Source organism: Bos grunniens, chromosome 5 (genome assembly GCF_055505025.1).
Source record: "Bos grunniens cultivar Pamir isolate PY7600 chromosome 5, Bosgru_T2T1.0, whole genome shotgun sequence".
Classification (NCBI taxonomy): domain Eukaryota; kingdom Metazoa; phylum Chordata; class Mammalia; order Artiodactyla; family Bovidae; genus Bos; species Bos grunniens.
Window position 1 is genome coordinate 46,302,729 of NC_141169.1, and position 19,281 is coordinate 46,322,009.

The window sequence follows — 19,281 nt, forward strand, 5'->3', positions numbered from 1 at the left end:
AACAGTCTTCTGGTAGGTCTTTGGGAGGAGTTCTCATCTCATTTCAGAGGGAGTGTCCTTAATTAGCAGAGGTGCTCCTATGGAAATGACATTTGGGCTCTCCAAAGAGATCCACTTACTTTTTAAAAAAATCTAATCTTGTTTTATTTCTTTTAAGTCACTTTTTAAAAATTGACCTTGTTCATAAGTTAGAATCATACTTGTTTTTTAATTTATACTTTATTGTGACCATACCACATAGCATGTGGGAATCTTGGTTCCCTGACCAGGGATCAAACCCATGCTCCCTGCTTGGGAAGCCCAGAGTCTTAACAACTACACCACCAGGGAAGTCCTGACCCACCTACTTTTTGAAACAGAGGAAAATACTCCCATGTGTTTGGATTTTTTACTTTATACTTTCTCTTTCCTCCTTTGACGCCCTGAATTCACTCTTGTGTTCTGATGCCTGTTTATTGATTCTTCCTAGTTTTGACGAATCTCTTACTCACAACCAGAGTTTTAGTGTTAACTTGCCCAGACTGAGGTTGGTGCCATTTGTTCTGGGCTTTGGTGACCTAGCGCTGCTTCTCAGTATATGATTCTGAGCTGTGTCCATGTCTTATCTTGGGGATGCTATGCAGAAGGAACCATACTTATCACCACAGGAAGAACTGAGACAGAGTAGAGGACAGAAGTCCACGGAGCGTCTACTTTAGTATGTGGGCCAATGGTTCTAAGCACTGTTCTTTGTACAGAGAGATGCTTGGTAAAAATTTGTTAATGGAATAAACGAAAAAACAAAGCAGTTATAGCAGCATCTCATAATGTGGGAAGGGAAGTACTATTCAGCTAATACTGAACATGCTGCTTCTTTACCTGAGGTGTCACAGTAGGTGCTGAGAATTCAGAGATGGAAAGGTAAGGAATTTTCACTCTATTGGAAATTTAGAGTTAAAGGAAAAGTCTGGGTGGTTAGCTTGGACAGATGATAAAGAAAGAAAGAAAGAAAGTGAAGTCATTCAGTCATGTCCGATTCTGACCCCATTGACTATAGCCTGCCAGGTTCCTTCGTCCGTGGAATTTTCCAGGCAAGGATACTGGAGTGGGTTGCCATTTCCTTCTCCAGGGGATCTTCCCGACCCAGGGATAGAACCCGGGTCTCCTGCATTGTAGGCAGATGCTTTACTATCTGAGCCACCAGGGAAGCCCATGGACAAATGATAGAGAACTTATTAAATTAATAGGTTAATTAGGTAGGTTAATTAAGTAGGTCTTAATTCCAGGTCCTGGTTCAAAAAAAGTCTTGAATATGTTGGGGGAGTTACAATGTATGAGGTGGAAAAATTCTTGAAAACAATTGGACATTTTTTCTCTTGAGTCTTGATGGTGGGCTGCACAATGATGGCTTCTGGTGGGGTAGGGGTGGGCAGGTGAAGGATCTGGCAAAGGACAAATGTTAAACCCATATGAGGTCATGAGCAGGTTTCTCAGGGCTGCTCATTCTACACTTTTTCTGGGATACTAGTTACAAAAGCAGATTTTTTTTTTTTTTCCCATATTTCAAAACAGTCACACAGCCTCCAGGAGATCAGGGTTTTTTACTGGCATGGCTTGGCTTTTAAAATAATGAAATCTGTTGTGAGACACATCTGAGGTTCTGAATTCTTTTTGGAAACAGGGCCCCAACCTTGCCAGTAAATATGAGCTTTTACTTAACGTCACAGTATGGTGTGGTCAGTGTTTTTTGATTATGAAGCAAGCTCTAAAAAATTAGAACTGAAGTGATCTTCCTCTTTCTAAACTGTAGGTTATCTTTCACGGCATCTCATTGGAGAGGCGACCTTGAGGGCTAAAGTAAGTAGGTTACCCTCCCGCCTAACCAGCACAAGAACTGTCTGGTTACTGTGAGCGACACGAGCTGAGTGGGGTGGAGGGAAATGTGGGTGAGTTGCATTTTGAGATGTGGGTTGCTCTTTGTCACTCTGTCTCTTGCCATTGCTAAGCACAAGCAATCATCCTTTGCCGAAAGGTGTTACCCAAGGGGAACCCTGTCCCAAGCTGTCGATACTCTCTATGTCAAGGCAGCAAGCCTCAGAGCAACGATTCCAGTAAGTATTAGGCTCTGCTTAGAAATGAAGACCTAAGGGACATATGAAATTCTGGATACATCTTATTTCTCTTTGTTTTATTGTAGGAAGATCGCATAAAAAATATACGATTATTAAAAAAGAAAACAAAAAAGCTATTTATGGTAAGCCAGGGGTTGCTTTTCTTTCTCACATTTCTACTTGTTGCATGCTTTTCTCCTTGCATTTTAAATTTTTCCAGATGGTCATGAAGTAATAATCAGGGGGATATTTTAGTTTATTTTACAAAAGCTGCTCATGGTTTACCTTATGCAATTTTTTCCTATCTTATTTATAGAAAAACTGCAGATTCCAGGAACAACTTTTGTCCTTCTTCATGGAAGATGTTTTTGGTCAACTCCAATTACAAGTTTGCAAGGAAATGCACTTTGTGGAAGACTTTCATAGCCTCAGGCAGAAACTGAGCCGCTGTGTAAGTATGCACAGCAAATATGGCTTTGAGCCTAGACATCTACTTAGAAAATAGCATATTTTGTCTTCACCCCAAAGGGTGAGTAAAGGGATTTTCTAATTGTTGGCTTGTAGTCCAAATGGAGAATCCATCACCAGGGAAACAATATCAAATAATCCTGTGTAACTTGTCATCCACTATGTACTATTTCTTAAGGAATGACATGTAAAATAAGTTGAAGAGAGCTAAATGAACATGAGATGTGCCTCAGATCAATATTTAGTTTTTCAAATCAGTCTCTCTTTGTGCAAATCCCAACTAATTCATTCATGTAACAAATATTTCTGAAGCACCAATGATATGCCAAACACTTTTCTAGGATGTCATTGTTTTTCTTCTTTCCTTTATTTTTTCCTTTCTCTCTCTCTTTTTCCTCTTTCTCTGTTGCTCACTTTCTCTTACCTCTTCTCTTTCTCTCCCATATTGATAAGTGCTTTTAGATAGACTTTTTCTTATTTATTTGTGTAAGTATAGAATTGTATCCTTTACAAGGCAAAGTCTCAATGAAAAGAAAATGATAAAAGAAGTGTGTCCTTCTTTGGTACCTAAATTATTTGATGCTGTGGTATGGTCACCATCACCCTAAGCAATAAAGTACTAATTAAGAAGGCAGAAGTGACAGTATTTCTAACACCCAAGATCAGTATAGAAAAACAAAACAAAGCAAAACAACCAAGCCAGGATCTGGGCAATATTAGTTGGCTCGCCTCTGTGAGAAGTGTTGAGTCTTTTCTGTGGCGTGGATTTTGTTCTAAGTATGCCGTCTCCAGTCTCCTGTGGTTGTATTGGTAGGTGGGACAAAGTAGGGGGTAGTGAAGATTATTACAGTCCTTGGGTCGCCAGAAGGTAATGAGCTTTCTATCCTTGGGCATCAGGGTCATGAAACTTAAACTCTGGGCTGCTGGTAGCAGATTTTCAGTTTTAAAATACCAGGACATCTTTTTTCTTGTGGTCCATGAAAGTACACAGTAATCCAAATTCCAGCCTACAGTGCAGAGAATTTTTATAAGGGTGAGCTGGTCAGTAGGGTAAAACATACAAATTTATGTTCCCTTTGGTTAGTTTGTGTTTAAGTTATATCCTCCTTTGGGACTTGGGTTGCATTCAGTTCAGTTCAGTTGCTCAGTTGTGTCCGACTCTTTGTGACCCCATGGACTGCAGCACACCAGTCTTCCCTGTCCATCACCAACTCCTGGAGCCTACTCAAACTCATGTCCATCACGTTGTTGATGCCATCCAGCCATCTCATCCTCTGTCATCCCCTTCTCCTCCCACCTTCAATCTTTCCCAGCATCAGGGGCTTTTTAAATGAGTCAACTCTTCGCATGAGGTGGCCAAAGTATTGGAGTTTCAGCTTCAGCATCAGTCCTTCCAATGAATATTCAGGACTGATTCCTTTAGGATGGACTGGTTTGATCTCCTTGCAGTCCAAGGAACTCTTAAGAATCTTCTCCAACACCACAGTTCAAAAGCATCAATTCTTTGGCACTCAGCTTTCTTTATAGTCCAACTCTCATATCCATACTTGACTACTGGAAAAACCATAGCTTTGACTAGACAGACCTTTGTTGGCAAAGTAATGTCTCTGCTTTTTAATATGCTGTCTAGTTTGGTAATAGCTTTTCTTCCAAGGAGCAAGCATCTTTTAATTTCATGGCTGCAGTCACCATCTGCAATGATTTCGGAGCCCCCCAAAATAAAGTCAGCCACTGTTTCCATTGTTTCCCCATCTATTTGGCATGAAATGATGGGACCAGATGCCATGATCTTAGTTTTCTGAATGATGAATTTAAGCCAACTTTTTGACTCTCCTCTTTCACTTTCATCAAGAGGCTCTTTAGTTCTTCACTTTCTGCCATAAGGGTGGTGTCATCTGCGTATCTGAGGTTATTGATATTTCTCCCAGCAGTCTTGATTTCAGCTTGTGCTTCATCCAACCTGTCATTTCGCATGATGTACTCTGCATATAAGTTAAATAAGCTGCATTGTTTCCCCCAAACTCTAACATTCCATTAAAATAATAAGGTACAGGTGAAGTTGCTCAGTCGTGTCCGACTCTTTGCGACCCCATGGACTGTGGCCTACCAGCCTCTTCCATCCGTGGGATTTTCCAGGCAAGAGTACTGGAGTGGGTTGCCATTTCCTTCTCCAGAGGATCTTCCCGACCCAGGGATCGAACCTGGGTCTCCCGCATTGTAGCCAGACGCTTTACCGTCTGAGCCACGAAACACAGAGCCATCCAATTTAATGTAGTATTATTGTAAATGAAGTTTGTTAATGATGCTGAGGTACTAGAAATCCTTGTCTGATACAGTACAGTATATCTGGACACCTGGAACTCCCAAAAGCCACGTTTGCTTTCACCATTGATTTTATTTCTTCAGCTCATATAGCTAGAGACCACATAATAGTTATAACCTAAACCGAGCAATATTTCAGACCAAAAACTTAGAAACCATAGAGCTATCTAGGAACTCTGATTTTCCTTGACTTGTTGTGGAAGAAGTCATTTCCTAAAGGGACCTTAATTTGTCAAGAGCTTTTCTTGAGACGGGCTACTGCAGGATGGGAGTAGGCCGTCCTTCTCAGGCTGATCGTGGAGGCTTTCCAAGGCGGCTGGCTCCCCCTTGTGGCCAAATACGAGCACATCACCTAGCCAATCCTGCTTTTGCGGCTGCCGCTAAGTCGCTTCAGTCATATCCGACTCTGTGCGACCCCATAGACGGCAGCCCACCAGGCTCCCCCATCCCTGGGATTCTCTAGGCAAGAATACTGGAGTTGGTTGCCATTTCCTTCTCCAATGCATGAATGTAAAAAGTCAAAGTGAAGTCGCTCAGTCGTGTCCGACTCTTGGGAACCCTATTGACTGCAGCCTACCAGGCTCCTCCGTCCATGGGATTTTCCAGGCAAGAGTACTGGAGTGGGGTGCCATTGCCTTCTCCATCCTGAGGGCCACCTAATTCTGGTCTTTCCTTCTAATCTCCCCTCCCAATACAACCCTTATTAGCTTTGGTTCATTTGGCTCATATGTGCTGGAGTAAAAAAACCGCCTCCGTGAAACTCTAAAAAAGAAAGTCGAAAGATTAAGCTGAGCTTTAGAAAGTCGCCTCAGATATTGATTTAGGGAAATAAGTTTAATTTTAATAACAGGCTTGCATTTAGTTTTTCTGGCAATCACCATTTTTTCTTTTTGGCTACAGAAGCAAGTATGTGTAATATAAATCAACTGGGCATTTGCCTCTCTATGTGGAATTCTGAATCAGTGGATGGGGCAGAGTTTAGGAGGGAGAAGTTATAAAATGCGATAGGTGACATTTATTTACATGTGATATTTTCTTTTCTTCTTTTTTGAACATTTGAACATTTGCTTTAATTTTGGGAAGATAGCATGGGGGCAGCTTTCCTAAGCAGAGCAGCTGTGCCCTCCACCAGATGTGTGATTGTCACTTTGTTTCTTTTTTCCCCCTTCCTTCCAGGGACCTCAGGCTATCATTAATTCTTGAATATGCCAATGAATCAAAGCTTTGCAAGTTGCAGAAACTTTTCTCCCCCTTCTATGTGGCTCTGCTGGTTGCTTTAAAGCTCTCCTCTCTCTCTTACTGAATCTTGGGCAGACTTTCGAGGAATTGATTCTGAGACTAAATCCATGTCTTGGTCTGTAGAATCTGGAGTTAGAAAAAGAAAACCAGAAATAGCATTTATTATCCACTCCAGTCATCTCTTTTTTTGTTGGATGCAGACATTCCTAGGTGTGGTGATTCTGACTGAAGAATGAATCTCTGGAAATATCTGTATAATATCCCTTATAGGAATCCAAAAAGAAATTATACAAATAAGCTTATTTTACAAAACAGAAACAGACTCACAGAGAGGGGAAAGAGTCGAGGGAAGGGAGGGATAGTTAGGGAGTTTGGGATCGACATGTACACACTGCTATATTTAAAATGGAAAACCAAAAAGGCTGCAGCAATTTACATTCTCACAAACATTGTAGAAGGATTCCTTTTTCTCCACATCCTCTCCAGCACTTAGTATTTGTAGACTTTTTGATGATGGTCATCTGACCAGTGTGAGGTGATACCTCATTATAGTTTTGATTTGCATGTCACTAATGATTAGTGATATTGAGCATCTTTGCACGTGCCTGTTGGCCACCTGTATGTCTGCAGGGGTGAGACTCCAGGCAAAATAAACAATGAAAAGAGCACTGCAATAATGTGCTTGGACCAAAGTGTGCACACTAGTGTCATAAGGGAGGACAAGGAAAGTCTGAGGAAGAGAGCAAGCAGCCTGGGATGAAAGTGGAAGTGTCTGGCTCTTTGACCCCATGTACTGTAGTCCACCAGGCGCCTCTGTCCATGGAATTCTCCAGGCAAGAATACTGGAGTGGGTAGCCATTCCCTTCTGCAGGGATCAAACCCAGGTCTCCTGCATTGCAGGCAGATTCTTTATCATCTGAGCCATTAGGGAAGCCCAGACTGGGATGCGGAGAAGGTAATGGCACCCCACTCCAGTACTCTTGCCTGGAAAATCCCATGGACGGAGGAGCCTGGTAGGCTGCAGTCCATGGGGTCGCTAAGAGTCGGACACAACTAAGCGACTTCACTTTGACTTTTCACTTTCATGCATTGGAGAAGGAAGTGGCAACCCACTCCAGTGTTCTTGCCTGGAGAATCCCAGGGACAGAGGAGCCGTCTATGGGGTCGCACAGAGTCGGACACGGCTGAAGCGACTTAGCTGCAGTAGCAGCAGCAGGATTTAAACTAAATGGTTTTACAGATGATCCCTAACTTACAATGGTGTGATTTTTGACTTTATAGAGGTACAAAAGGTATGTGTTTCCAGTTTTCCTGGGCTAGTGATTCCTGGCACAGTACTCTCTCTTGATATTGGACAGCAGCGGCAGCCCCAGCTCCCGGTCAGCCATGAGATCATGAGGGTAAACAACCAACTCACTCACCACCGCTCTGTACCCAGACGACGATGCTGTTTTTCACTTTCATTACAATATTGAATAAATTCTATGAGATATTCAACATTTCATCATGAAATAGGCTTGTGTTCGATGATTTTTCTCCATTGTAGGCCAATGTAAGTGTTCTGAACACGTTTAAGCTAGGCTAGACTAAGCTACGATGCTTGGAAAGTTAGGTATACTATGCATATTTTTAAGTCTTTATTGAATTTGTTACAACCTTGTTTCTGTTTTATGTCTGTTTTTTGACCTTGAAGCATGTGCGATATTAGCTCCCTGACCAGAGATTGAACCCATACTCCGCATGTTGAAAGATAAAGTCTTAACCACTGGACTGCCAGGGGAGTCCCTTAAATGCATTTTTGACTTAAGATATTTTCAACTAACAATAGGTTTACCAGGACTTGAGACAATTATAAAATGAGGAAAATCTATATATGTGTCATATTCTTCAAAGTCTGACTTCTTCTACCCAGTATAATTACTTTGAGATTCATTCATGTTATTGAATGTATCAATTACTTCTCCCTTTTTCATTGCCAGTTAGCATTGCACTGTAATGATATACCACACTTTATCTATTCATCTATTGATGGCTATTTATTTTTTCCAGTTTTTCATTATCACAGATAAAGCTGCTAAGAATATTTATATACTTCCCCAATGGCTCAGTCAGTAAAGGGGGTTCAATCCCTGGGTGGGAAAGATCCCCTCGAGAAGGAAATGGCAATTCACTCCAGTAATCTTGCCTGGAGAAATGCCAGGCAAGTCTTTGTTTGGAGAGAGATTCGCACTTCTGCTGAGTAAACACTTGAGAGGTAGGAGTGGTAACCACCTAGGCTGGATCATAGGTTAGGTGTGTGTTTAATTATGCAATAGACAGCCAAGCTGTTTCCTAGAGTGGCTGGAGCTAAAATTGTTCAAAATCCTTGTTCTCATTTTTATGGTTAATGGCAGTGTTCTTCTGTGTTTTATTGTGAAGTGAAGTGAAGTGAAGTTGCTCAGTCGTGTCCGACTGTTTGTGACTCCATGGACTGTATGTAGCCCACCAGGCTCCTCCGTGCATGGGATTTTCCAGGCAAGAGTACTGGAGCAGGTTGCCATTTCCTTCTCCAGAGGATCTTCCTGACCCAGGGATTGAACACAGGTCTCCCGCATTGTAGGCAGACGCTTTAACCTCTGAGCCACCAGGGGAATTGTGTTTTATTGCGGATAGTTTCTATTGCTATATCTTCAAGTTTACAAAATTTACAAATCTTTTAGTCTGTAATATCTAACCTACTTTAGTCCCATTTGTTACTAGAAGTCTGAATTTGTTCAATATTTTCCCTTTCCTACTTCACATGATCCATCTTTCCTTTAGCTTCTAGAATGTACTATATGACCTCTATTTCTGTTATCAGTCTATGATAATTATTGTTTAGATCTATTAATTCATAAAACATTGCAAAATAATGCTTTTAAAATTCTATTCCTTCATTTATAAATAGGGATAATTATGTAAAGAAATCTCCCCCTAACTAATTGTTTGGCTGTCCTGAGGACCTTATCATATAAGAAGGTCAGAATAAACATGTAATTCTGGTTCTTACCTGTTTTAAATATTGTGATTTTCTAGATAGTGTGCAATTTTATTTACTGTCAACTGTTTATGCAAATATATGAGATATTTTTAAACGTTACCAAATGATGACATATTTTTAATTAAAACCTGTCATTTCATTTGCTCCAATAATTTAATCTGTACTGTTAAAAAGAAACATGTAATTCTTTTTCTTTATTTATCAGTTTTCAATATAAGGATTGATTTTCTAATATTCTTTCAAGGTGATCAATGAGTTGTTATTTTCTCTTAGCTTCATTATTACCTCCTGGACAAAAATTTTTTTTCATTTTTGAGAAGTCTTTCTGGTTCTTTAAAGTTTAGGGTTTCTCTATAAATCCACCGAGACTGGCATCTTCTCGAGCCATTCTTAAGACACGACACTACAACAGTTTTCATGACAGACTCCAATGTCTGGAATCCCAGCAGCACTACATTTGAATGTCATCTTATTGTTTCTGAGAACATTCTAGGTATTTTGCAGCACCTAGTAAAATATTATACATTTAATAAGTCTGATTAATAATTCAGGTGGCATAATTGTTTAAAGAAAGAAAGCAAAGGATAACACAAATATCTTTGTTTTTAATCTTTGTTTTTAATCTTTGTTAGCCCTGAAAAGTGAAAGTGAAAGTTGAAGTCTTTCAGTTGTGTCCGACTCTTTTCGATCCCATGGTATTTGTCTAAATGATATTTGGAAAGTGCCTCTTTGTAAAAAGATGTTTTAAAGATTCTTATAGAAAAACTCTCAGACTTGAAAGTTGCTTAGTTGAATTCATAGGATAATTTGCCTAATTGCTAGTTCTCAAAGTTGAAACTGGAAAAAAAGTACATTAGTTTCAAGATTTCATCATCTACTTTAATTAATATTTTGAGAGTCTAAATAATAATTGGTAATTAGAGAGCTCTGTTTCTTTACATTAATTGTATGTGATTAATTTTTAAGTTTGGTAAGTCTTGTTAAATAGAATATTTGTATCTCTAATTCTTGTAGAAAGTTTGAAAAGTAATTTGTATCATCAGCTGCAACTAGCTTATCAAGTTGTGAAGCATTTCCAATTATTTATGTTTGCAATTTTGAATATTTTAAAAATAATAATTGGCTGAACTGATAAAAACTGAAGCAGGAAGTAAGACTAATCCTGGTTTATTCTTTCATTGACTATGAAGTCCTAAACTTGTCTTTAACAATACCAATAATCTCATGTGGTTTTTGGAAGAATTAAATAAGATACTATGTCAAAGTGCCTAATACGTAGTAGTTCTGTAAAATTGTTCATATCTTTCTTTACTGTTTTCCATACGTAGAACACTAATTTTCTTTCAATTGCATTTTCTCAACAATTTCCAAAGGAGAGATTCTCTTAAACAATCAAATACCTTTTTAGTGCCTAAAGTTAGTGTTTTACTTATAGTGTTACTTTAAGTGAAAGATAAAGAGATCATTTATAAGTCATCAGTTTTAACTTTTCTAAATATATTTTCTAATTATATTATAGAACTTATTTTCTGTCAAAGTTATTCCTTAGTTGTGCTGTGCTAAGTCCATTAAATCGTATACGACTCTGTGCGACCCTATAGACTGTAGCCCGCCAGGCTCCTCTGTCCATGGGATTCTCCAGGCAAGAACACTGAAGTGGGTTGTCATGCCCTCCTCCAGGGGATCTTCCCAACCCAGGGATTGAAGCCGCATCTCTTACGGTCTCCTGTGTTGGCAGGCGGGTTCCTTAACACTAGCGCCACCTGGGAAGCCTCATAAAAGACTATAGTACATGCTCCTCGAGGACTATAGTATAGTAAAACTCTTTTTGTAGGAAGAATTTGAGGTCATTATTTGTAACAGTACAGGGTGAGAGACTATGATATGTACAGCTGTCCACTCCCTGGCCAAGCTATTTCATTTCCTCAGAGTTATCAGCGAAGAGGGATTTTTCATTTTTGTTTTAGTGTATATAATACACAGTACATATTTTCATGATTTTTCAAACATGTTGTGGATATTGGGGATTCAGATTTAAGGATTACATTTATTTTTTCATCAAATTGTTTTAAACAGAGCTCACTAATGCCCAGTATATACTTCAGACTACTATTAATATTAAACCAGTGGGCTTTGTGAACTCCAAAGCTCTAAGCTGATGCTTGCATTTCATTCATTGATTCATTCATTAAACAAGCCCTGAGTATCTAGTGTTGCTGAACACTATTCCAGATGCTGGAAATTCACCAAAAATTGATAGATAATATCTCTTTCTGTACAGAACTCTTTTGAGAATGCTCTCAGTCAGTTTCAGCAACTCTCAGATTTTGATAGGTGCCATGAAGGGAACAAACAAGAGGATGCTGAGGGTTGGAGGTTGGGGGCCATATCACAGGTAACAATCTGAGACCAGAAGGGTGTCTGAATTATCATTGCTGGACTTCCGTGGTCCAGTGCTTAAAACTCCGCAGTGCCAATGCAGGGAGCACAGGTTCGATCCCTGGTTAGGGAACTAGGATCCCACATGCTGTCAGGGATTCAGGTTCAAGGATTACATCTATTTTTCCCACATGTGGCCCATCCCACATGTGGCCCCCAAAATAATAACAATAATAACAAATTAAATAAATAAATAATCTCTGTTCTCTCCAACCTTTGAGCATCGGGCTTCCTTTGCCTACTCATCCATTCTTTCTGTTTCTTCCACTCCATTTTAGTCACCCTTCAAGATGCAACTCTCTTGTTTTTTCCTTCTGGAAGCCTTCTGGGATCCCTCAGTTGGATGGCCTCTGATGTGTCCCCAGAACGGGTTTTTGTTTTTAATGTCCCCAGAACGGGTTTTTGTTTTTAAATCACAGTATTCATCATGTAGTATTGTGATTTTTCCTTTGCTGTCTCTGACAGTTATGAGCCATTGCTTGTGCCCCAAGGCGGTTTTCAGCATTTAGGGGCACTTTTATAAATTAAGTAAAATCAATGCTATGTGGTCAGACACACGATTATATGCCTAGCGTATAGTAAGTATGCAATAAATATCCATTGACTTAGTGGTGAATGATTAGGCTGTTGCCTTGTGTTTGCTATTCTGTGACTATCACACACACATTATTTTTTTGTTTTTGAGCCAGTCCCTGGTTATTCCAGCCCTACTAATACATTGCCTCTTGTCCAGATCATGACTGCTTTGCCCGAGTCTGTCAAATCATGCAGCCATTCTTAGAACAAAACTGCTGCCCTTTGGTTTTGCATGCTGTTTTCTGCAAATGGAACTATACCTTGAAATATAAGGTAAAGGGAATCATTGTTTTGTAAATTCCTCCTTCCAAGCAAAGAAATCTGAATTAGCAGTAAAATCAGGCTATCCTACTGGGTCTATAGACGTATTTATAACAGTGAGGAAAATGAAAACCTCTTGCATTTACTAGGGGTCATTTATAGTAAATGGATCTCAAGGCACCAGAAAGAATACCATAAACCTACAGAGCTCTAGAGGAAACACTGCCGCTATTAAGTGATGGGTTTTTATTTTTTGCCAAACCTTGTTTTTCTCCTCTTCTACTCTCTTTGTTCTTCTTAGGGTAGCGTGTGCCTTAGATGGAATGAAGTCAGAAACCTTTCTTGTAATTCCTGCCTTATTTATGGGAGGCCCTGTAGGCCCAAGCTGTCTGGGGGAGAGGGCCTCATCATTAAGGAATGCCTTGCTGCTGCTACTGCTGCTAAGTCTCTTCAGTCCTACTGTCCGACTCTAGCAACCCTATAGACGGCAGCCCACCAGGCTTCCCCGTCCCTGGGATTCTCCAGGCAAGAACACTGGAGTGGGTTGCCATTTCCTTCTCCAATGCATCAAAGTGAAAAGCGAAAGTGAAGTTGCTCAGTCGTGTCTGACTCTAGCGACCCCATGGACTGCAGCCTACCAGGCTCCTCCGTCCATGGGATTTTCTAGGCAAAAGTACTGGAGTGGGGTGCCATTGCCTTCTCTGAAGGAATGCCTTAATGACATTTAATTTCTGTAATGTCCAGAATTTGGTTGGCTTCTTTGGTCTCACATTTTCAGTGTTAAATCTTTTTTTTTTTTTTTTAATATTTATTTATTTTTGGCTGTGCTGAGTCTTCATTACTGCACGGGTTTTTCTCTAGTTGTGGCCAGTGGGGGCTACTCTCTAGTTGCAGAGCACAGGTTTTTCATTGCAGTGGCTTCTCTTGTTGCAGAGCAAGGGCTGTAGGGTGTTCGTGCTTCAGTGGTTGCGGTTCCTGGGCTCTAGAGCACAGGGCTCAGTAGTTATGGCTCATGGGCTTAGTTGCTCTGTGGCATGTGGATCTTCCTGGATGAGAGATCAAACCCTTGTTTCCTGCATTGGCAGGTGGATTCTAGTGTTAAAAATTTAAATCCGGACACAGGCATATTTGATATTGTGCCCTATGACTTGCTTATTCAGTTCCTTGTGACTGTTCTTTGCATCTAAGAACTTTGGATATATTGGAATTGGCAAGTATTGATTATCCTCATGAAGTCCTCTCTTCCAGTTGCAATGTTTGGGCCAACTACATTTATACTAGATAATTTCTGACTGGACAGATTTAGCATCTAGCCAAATTCTCCATTTAAAAAGTGATAGGCAGTCCTCTCTATAATAATTATTTCCAGAACTACTCTCCTGGCTGGAACTAGACACGGTATTTCTAGAATTTACTTTTGCAGTTCCAATCTGGAAAACAAATGAACAAAGGGAGCAAAACACACACACACAAATAGACACACACAGAGTTTTTCGTCTTTTGTTTGTTATCACACTGTGCATTTTCAGGTTGAAGTCTCTCTGTCTCTGTGTGTCTTTCTCTGTCAATTAGCTTAGGCTTTTAGAGGCATTCCCACATTTCCCCTAGGATAATACAGAGTAGAGATCTTTGACGGAGAAGGCAATGGCACCCCACTCCAGTACTCTTGCGTGGAAAATCCCATGGGTGGAGGAGCCTGGTGGGCTGCAGTCCATGGGGTCGCTAAGAGTCAGATACAACTGAGCGACTTCCGTTTCACTTTTCACTTTCCTGCATTGGAGAAGGAAATGGCAACCCACTCCAGTGTTCTTGCCTGGAGAATCCCAGGGACGGGGGAGCCTGGTGGGCTGCCATCTCTGGGGTTGCACAGAGTTGGACACAACTGAAGTGACTTAGCAGCAGCAGAAATCTTTGAACTAATCTTTCTTTGGAACTGGATATTTAAGATTTTCAACAGGAGAATGGCTTGGCTGGAATATCTTTTCCAAGTTATGCAGGTTTTTTAATCTAAAAAAATAGTATAGTAGTGCATATACAGTGTAGAAATAGTGTAATATAGTGGCTTTTAAATACATACTCTGGAGTCAAAATACCTGGGTTTGGATCTCAGCTCTTCTACTTATTAATACTATGTGAACATTGACAGAATGTTAACTTCAATGCTTGGTTTTTCTAACCTGTAAAATGAGAGTGATAATAGTACCTACCTCATAAGGTTGTTTTGATGACTGAATGAGTTAATATAACCAAAGCCTTCATATTAGTGCCTGACACAGAATGCTAACAAAATGCTAATAAAACTATTATTTTTATCTAACAATCTTCACATGGAGGGAAATTGGGATAAAGAAGAACTGCTGGATTTTTATCTTCTATTATTGATCTTGTATTTGTTGATTTTCCCATCTATCACTATCTATTTGCTACCTCTGTTTTGCTCATTATTATGTCTGGCACATGATCTGACAATTAGTAGGCACTTCATGAATGCTTGTTTAACGAAGGAATGAATTCTTTCTGACTGTATACTCTGATTCTGGCTACCACTGCCCTGGATCGGTTCCACATTGTCTTGGCCTCACAGGATCTGGTGTGGGAGGAAACATCCTCTAAATTGATGGCTCTTATCACAGGGAGGTTCAGCTCTTGTGCTTGTGAGTCCTGCAGATGGAACCTTCACATTCTGTGTGCAGCTCTTCCATACCTCATCACAAAAGCCTCTTTCACAGGAAGAATTTCTACCTTCCTATGCAAGGTCTTCCCTATGGGACTCTGTGGGAGAAAACAGATGAGGAAAGGAAGATGGAGAATTTCTTCCCCATGACTCCTAAGTGATTCTCGTGCTCATATTTGAAAACTCACCTCCTCAAAGGAGACCAGCATTTCCCAATCTCTCCACCCCAAGTCAGGCTACAAGCTGTCTTCTCAAGACACTAGCTTACTCTTCTTCATGATTTAGAAACTAATATTCATTTCCTGGTGCTTTCTCCTGGGAATCAACATCAATATTTAAAACAGCCAGGGCGATTTTTCAAAAAGTAAAATTTTTTTCTCATCATTCCCACATCTCTTGTGTTTCTAGCATCTCTCTTGCTCCAGCCATGGTTTCTTTAGGTTTCTGGAAGGCATAGTCTTTCTCGCCTCAGGACATTTGTACACCTTTCACTCAGGTTCCCTGAATTATTCCACCTGTGTATCCTTTCCAAATCCCTCTTTTCTTTCTTCACTTCCCCACATACCTGCTGCCTCCCCCCTTTTCAGACCTTAATTTAAGTGTCATTCCCCAAAAGAACCTTCTCTGACCATCCACTTGAAAGAGGGTCATTTCTGTAAATCCCTATCATACAGTCATGCATTACAAACACAGCTTTAGTTGCAGTTTGTAAATTTTCATTTTTCATTTTTTTTAAATATATCATTATTCTCCCTCATGAAACTGTAAACTCTGTTAGGACAGAGGACAAGTATTATTTATTTGCCAGTGTATTTCATGCCCACAATGTGCTCAAAAATTGTTGGTTGAGTGGATGGAAGAGTGAATACTAGTCCTTCTTCAGCAATATTTCTGTATTTACTGCTAATTTCTTAGATTTCCTGTGCTTCATCAGCTAGAGAGATGAAATCCATTACTAGGATGAAAAGAACATTTTATGAGGTTAGTATACCAAATTCATGTCTTTGAGTACTTTTTTTAAAGATATGAAATATTTCTGCTTCTAATATTTCTACTTTATCTGCAGATTGGAAAGAAAGGAATCTACAAAGCCATAAGTGAACTGGACATTCTTCTTTCGTGGATTAAACAATTCTTGGAAAGTATTAAGTAATTCAAGGATCCAAGTAGATTGATTTGATTATTATTTTGAAATATAATAAGCACAGCCAGAGATCAATTTACAGCAGTGTATTTCCTTTTAAATATTTTGTACATAGTACTAACAGCAAGTTACGACTAGAGGAATTTAATGCAATAGCATTTTGGAGATAAGTTTATTATCTTATCTTATTAATTATTATTAATATGCACATTTTCTGTATTTTCAAAGAATGCTTTCATCTTGAATATGTTTTCTCATTCCCAAGTGCACTGTATGAGTTTAATCTAAAAGTGTATAACCAGAATTAAATCATGTAATATTTGCTCAAAGAAAATGACAGATTTCTGGGATACAATATAGTGAGACTTACATAGATGCCATGTATATAATTATTGTCTACTTAAGGAGTAAGCATAGCATAGCGTAGGGCTTGATGATAATTAATTATGCCCAGTGTGAACTTAGCCCCTAGCAGATTTTGATTTTAATGAAATAAGTTGTGATTCTTTGTCCTGGATGTCCTTTCTAAGACAGTATGCTAGAATTTCATTCGGTATAATGGGTAACTATCAGATCAGATCACATGGTTGCACATGTAAACTAACTGCTTGGAATGGTTTACTAGATACACTTTTAACAGGTAACTCAAGCTACATAGACTACAAGGAACTAATTGGAAATGATGCTAAAGCTTGATTATGTTCCTTCAAGGTGCCATTGTTAAGAATGTTATTAAAGGCCAAATAGAAGTCTGAATGCAGTTCAGATTCTACCACAGGAAACTTGCCATACTATCTAAAAACCTTACCCATACAGCAGCCCTTCAGTTGAATGAGTCATACAGCCTGAGTATTGTTTTGCATCAAACAATACTGCTTCAGCATAGTAATCATGGGCAGTTTCAGAGAGCAATTTGTGTGATGGCTAATTCACTTTCACAAAGCATCCATTCTATCTCTGCTGCACACAGACAACTCCAGGACTTGGTGTTTTGTGATAGGAATAGACAGGGTGTCTTGAAGGCCTTTTTGGTTTTCATCCTTGGCATCTCTTCTCTTGTTTTCCCACCATCCAGTCTTTTCAATCACATAGTCATTTATCTATCCACTGGGGACTCCCTTCTCTTTCATATTCCAAAATTATCCCTTTGTTTCTTGCCCCTTCTCCTTTCTGTCTTCCCCATCAACGCCCTCTGGCCCTATGTCTTATCTCACTGGGGACCTCATTATTAGACAAGTCCACAGGCAGGGAAAGGTGTGGTGAGTGGAGGGGTTTTGGGGTGGGGAGCCTGGGGTACTCTGCTTTCCTTTCGTGCTGTTGACTTAGGGCTTCCCAGGGCAGGCTTTGAGGCCATCAGTAATGCGGCAGCCTTCCTTGTTGAGAAATATTTGGAAGAGCTGGCATCTTGGGGGTCAGGAATCTTTCCCCTGGCTTTCCCATGGACCCAAGAGCAAGTGGTGAACCATCCATGGCCTCTCATTGCCTCACTTTCAGGGCCTCAGTGTTTTCCAGGAACGGGCACCCTCAGAGCTGAATTTGTGCTGTGCTTCCACAGAGCTGGGAGCTGCCCGTCTTGGTTACCATTCTTAGGCTGTTTCATTACTTTGGAACTCCAGGTATTAGAGGGGACGTGACATAGTCACATTTGCCAATCAGACAACTTTAGGTCCTTTGGGATAAAATTTCACCTATGTTCTAATACTTTGGAGTAATTGAATTCAAAGTTGTTTTTAAATTACTTTTAATTGGAGGATAATTGCTTTACAATGTCATGTCAGTTTCTGCTGTACAACGACGTGAATCAGCCACAAGTAGACATATGTCCCTTCCCTGCTGATGAATTTGATGTTTTTGTTTCTTGAATTCTTTGGTTTGCCTAGAACAGTTAAAAAGCTGCTAAATTCAGAAGCACTGTAGGATTTTAAACATCATCCCTGAACAAGAAAGCAATATCCTTGTGCTGGTGTCTAATCACAAACTTTTTTTCAAATACCAAAGGGAAAAGCATGTTTTTAGTGTGTTTGAATAAAGACTAGTATTTTGAAAAGGCAGTTAAGCAGAGAGGAGCTGGTGTCCTGGTGCACAGGGAGGAAACTATATTGGGTGTGTCACTGTGGGCTCAGGGCAAAAGTTTCCCTCTGATTACAGGTCCCACTCTAGACTTCACCAGAACCAGTGATGGTTACATACTGAGAAGTAGCTGCATACTCCAAATGCCCACAGGATGCTCTAGAATCCCCAAGCAATTTAGCATTCCTAGGGGAAGATTCCTTCTGGCAGATCCCTTCTGGATCACACCTAGGAGACTACATTTCCTATTAAAATCTTTTGTCTGGCAGCTTATAATTAGAGCTAAGGGTTTGACTCTGCTCTTAGCACAGAGAGAACAGAAAGAGCCTGAGTACTACCCCATTGCCTGGAGTGGTAAAAACAAGCCCTCAGTGAGACCAAGAGATCTGATTTGTCCCAACTTCCTTCAAGTCTCTGCGTTCATCCTCCGAGGGCCATCCATCCAAAGCATCATCCCCCCCACCCCTCACTTTTCTCTAAACCACTTCTCTCTCACTGATGTGGTTGGTTTGACTTGTTTACTTACTGACTCTCCACCATGTCAGAATACAGGCTCTGTGGGGGCAGGACCTTTATCTGTTCTGTTCCCTGGAGGGTCTCCAGCACCCAGAATGGGGTCTAAATGCAGGGCACTACATTAGCATAAGGTGAATGCATGAACTCTTGAGAGAATGGACCGAGGCCTGCGCCCTGCTTCTCTCAGGAGGTGTGGCTAATGTCAGGTCAATTCACTTCCTGGGCCTGCGTTTCTGGATGAATCCTGACTGAAATTAGCTTCCATGGGTAATCGACTGAGGTCTTCCTTTATGCCAGATACACGCCCTCAAAGGACCTCACATACTCTGTTCTCTTCCCCGATCTGTTCCCAATACCACCCTCAAGCCCTGCTCTGCCTGCTTCGTTTCTCCTAATCCTTTAAGGTTTCATTCAGGTATCATCCTGCCATTAATGGTTTCATACACTTTTTACTTCTTCACAG

The 19,281-nt window shown here is 40.3% G+C and overlaps 1 protein-coding gene across 1 annotated transcript; it reads left to right on the plus strand.

Annotated features, from left to right (window-relative positions):
- The first annotated feature begins 1,892 nt into the window (after positions 1–1,892).
- Positions 1,893–16,566, plus strand: IL26 (interleukin 26). The gene is made up of 5 exons (XM_086403904.1): positions 1,893–2,090; positions 2,177–2,233; positions 2,407–2,541; positions 16,004–16,069; positions 16,155–16,566. Exons 1-5 carry the CDS (start codon positions 1,920–1,922, stop codon positions 16,239–16,241), a joined length of 516 nt encoding a protein of 171 aa, XP_086260030.1. The 5' UTR covers positions 1,893–1,919; the 3' UTR covers positions 16,242–16,566.
- Positions 16,567–19,281: the final 2,715 nt, after the last annotated feature.

Bases quoted from the DNA above. Each gene is read 5' to 3' on its own strand.
- IL26 (XM_086403904.1), top strand. From the start codon at position 1,920: ATGTGGGTGAGTTGCATTTTGAGATGTGGGTTGCTCTTTGTCACTCTG. The intron at 2,091-2,176 runs GTAAGTATTAGG...GTTTTATTGTAG, and splicing joins GCCTCAGAGCAACGATTCCA to GAAGATCGCATAAAAAATAT. The intron at 2,234-2,406 runs GTAAGCCAGGGG...TCTTATTTATAG, and splicing joins AAACAAAAAAGCTATTTATG to AAAAACTGCAGATTCCAGGA.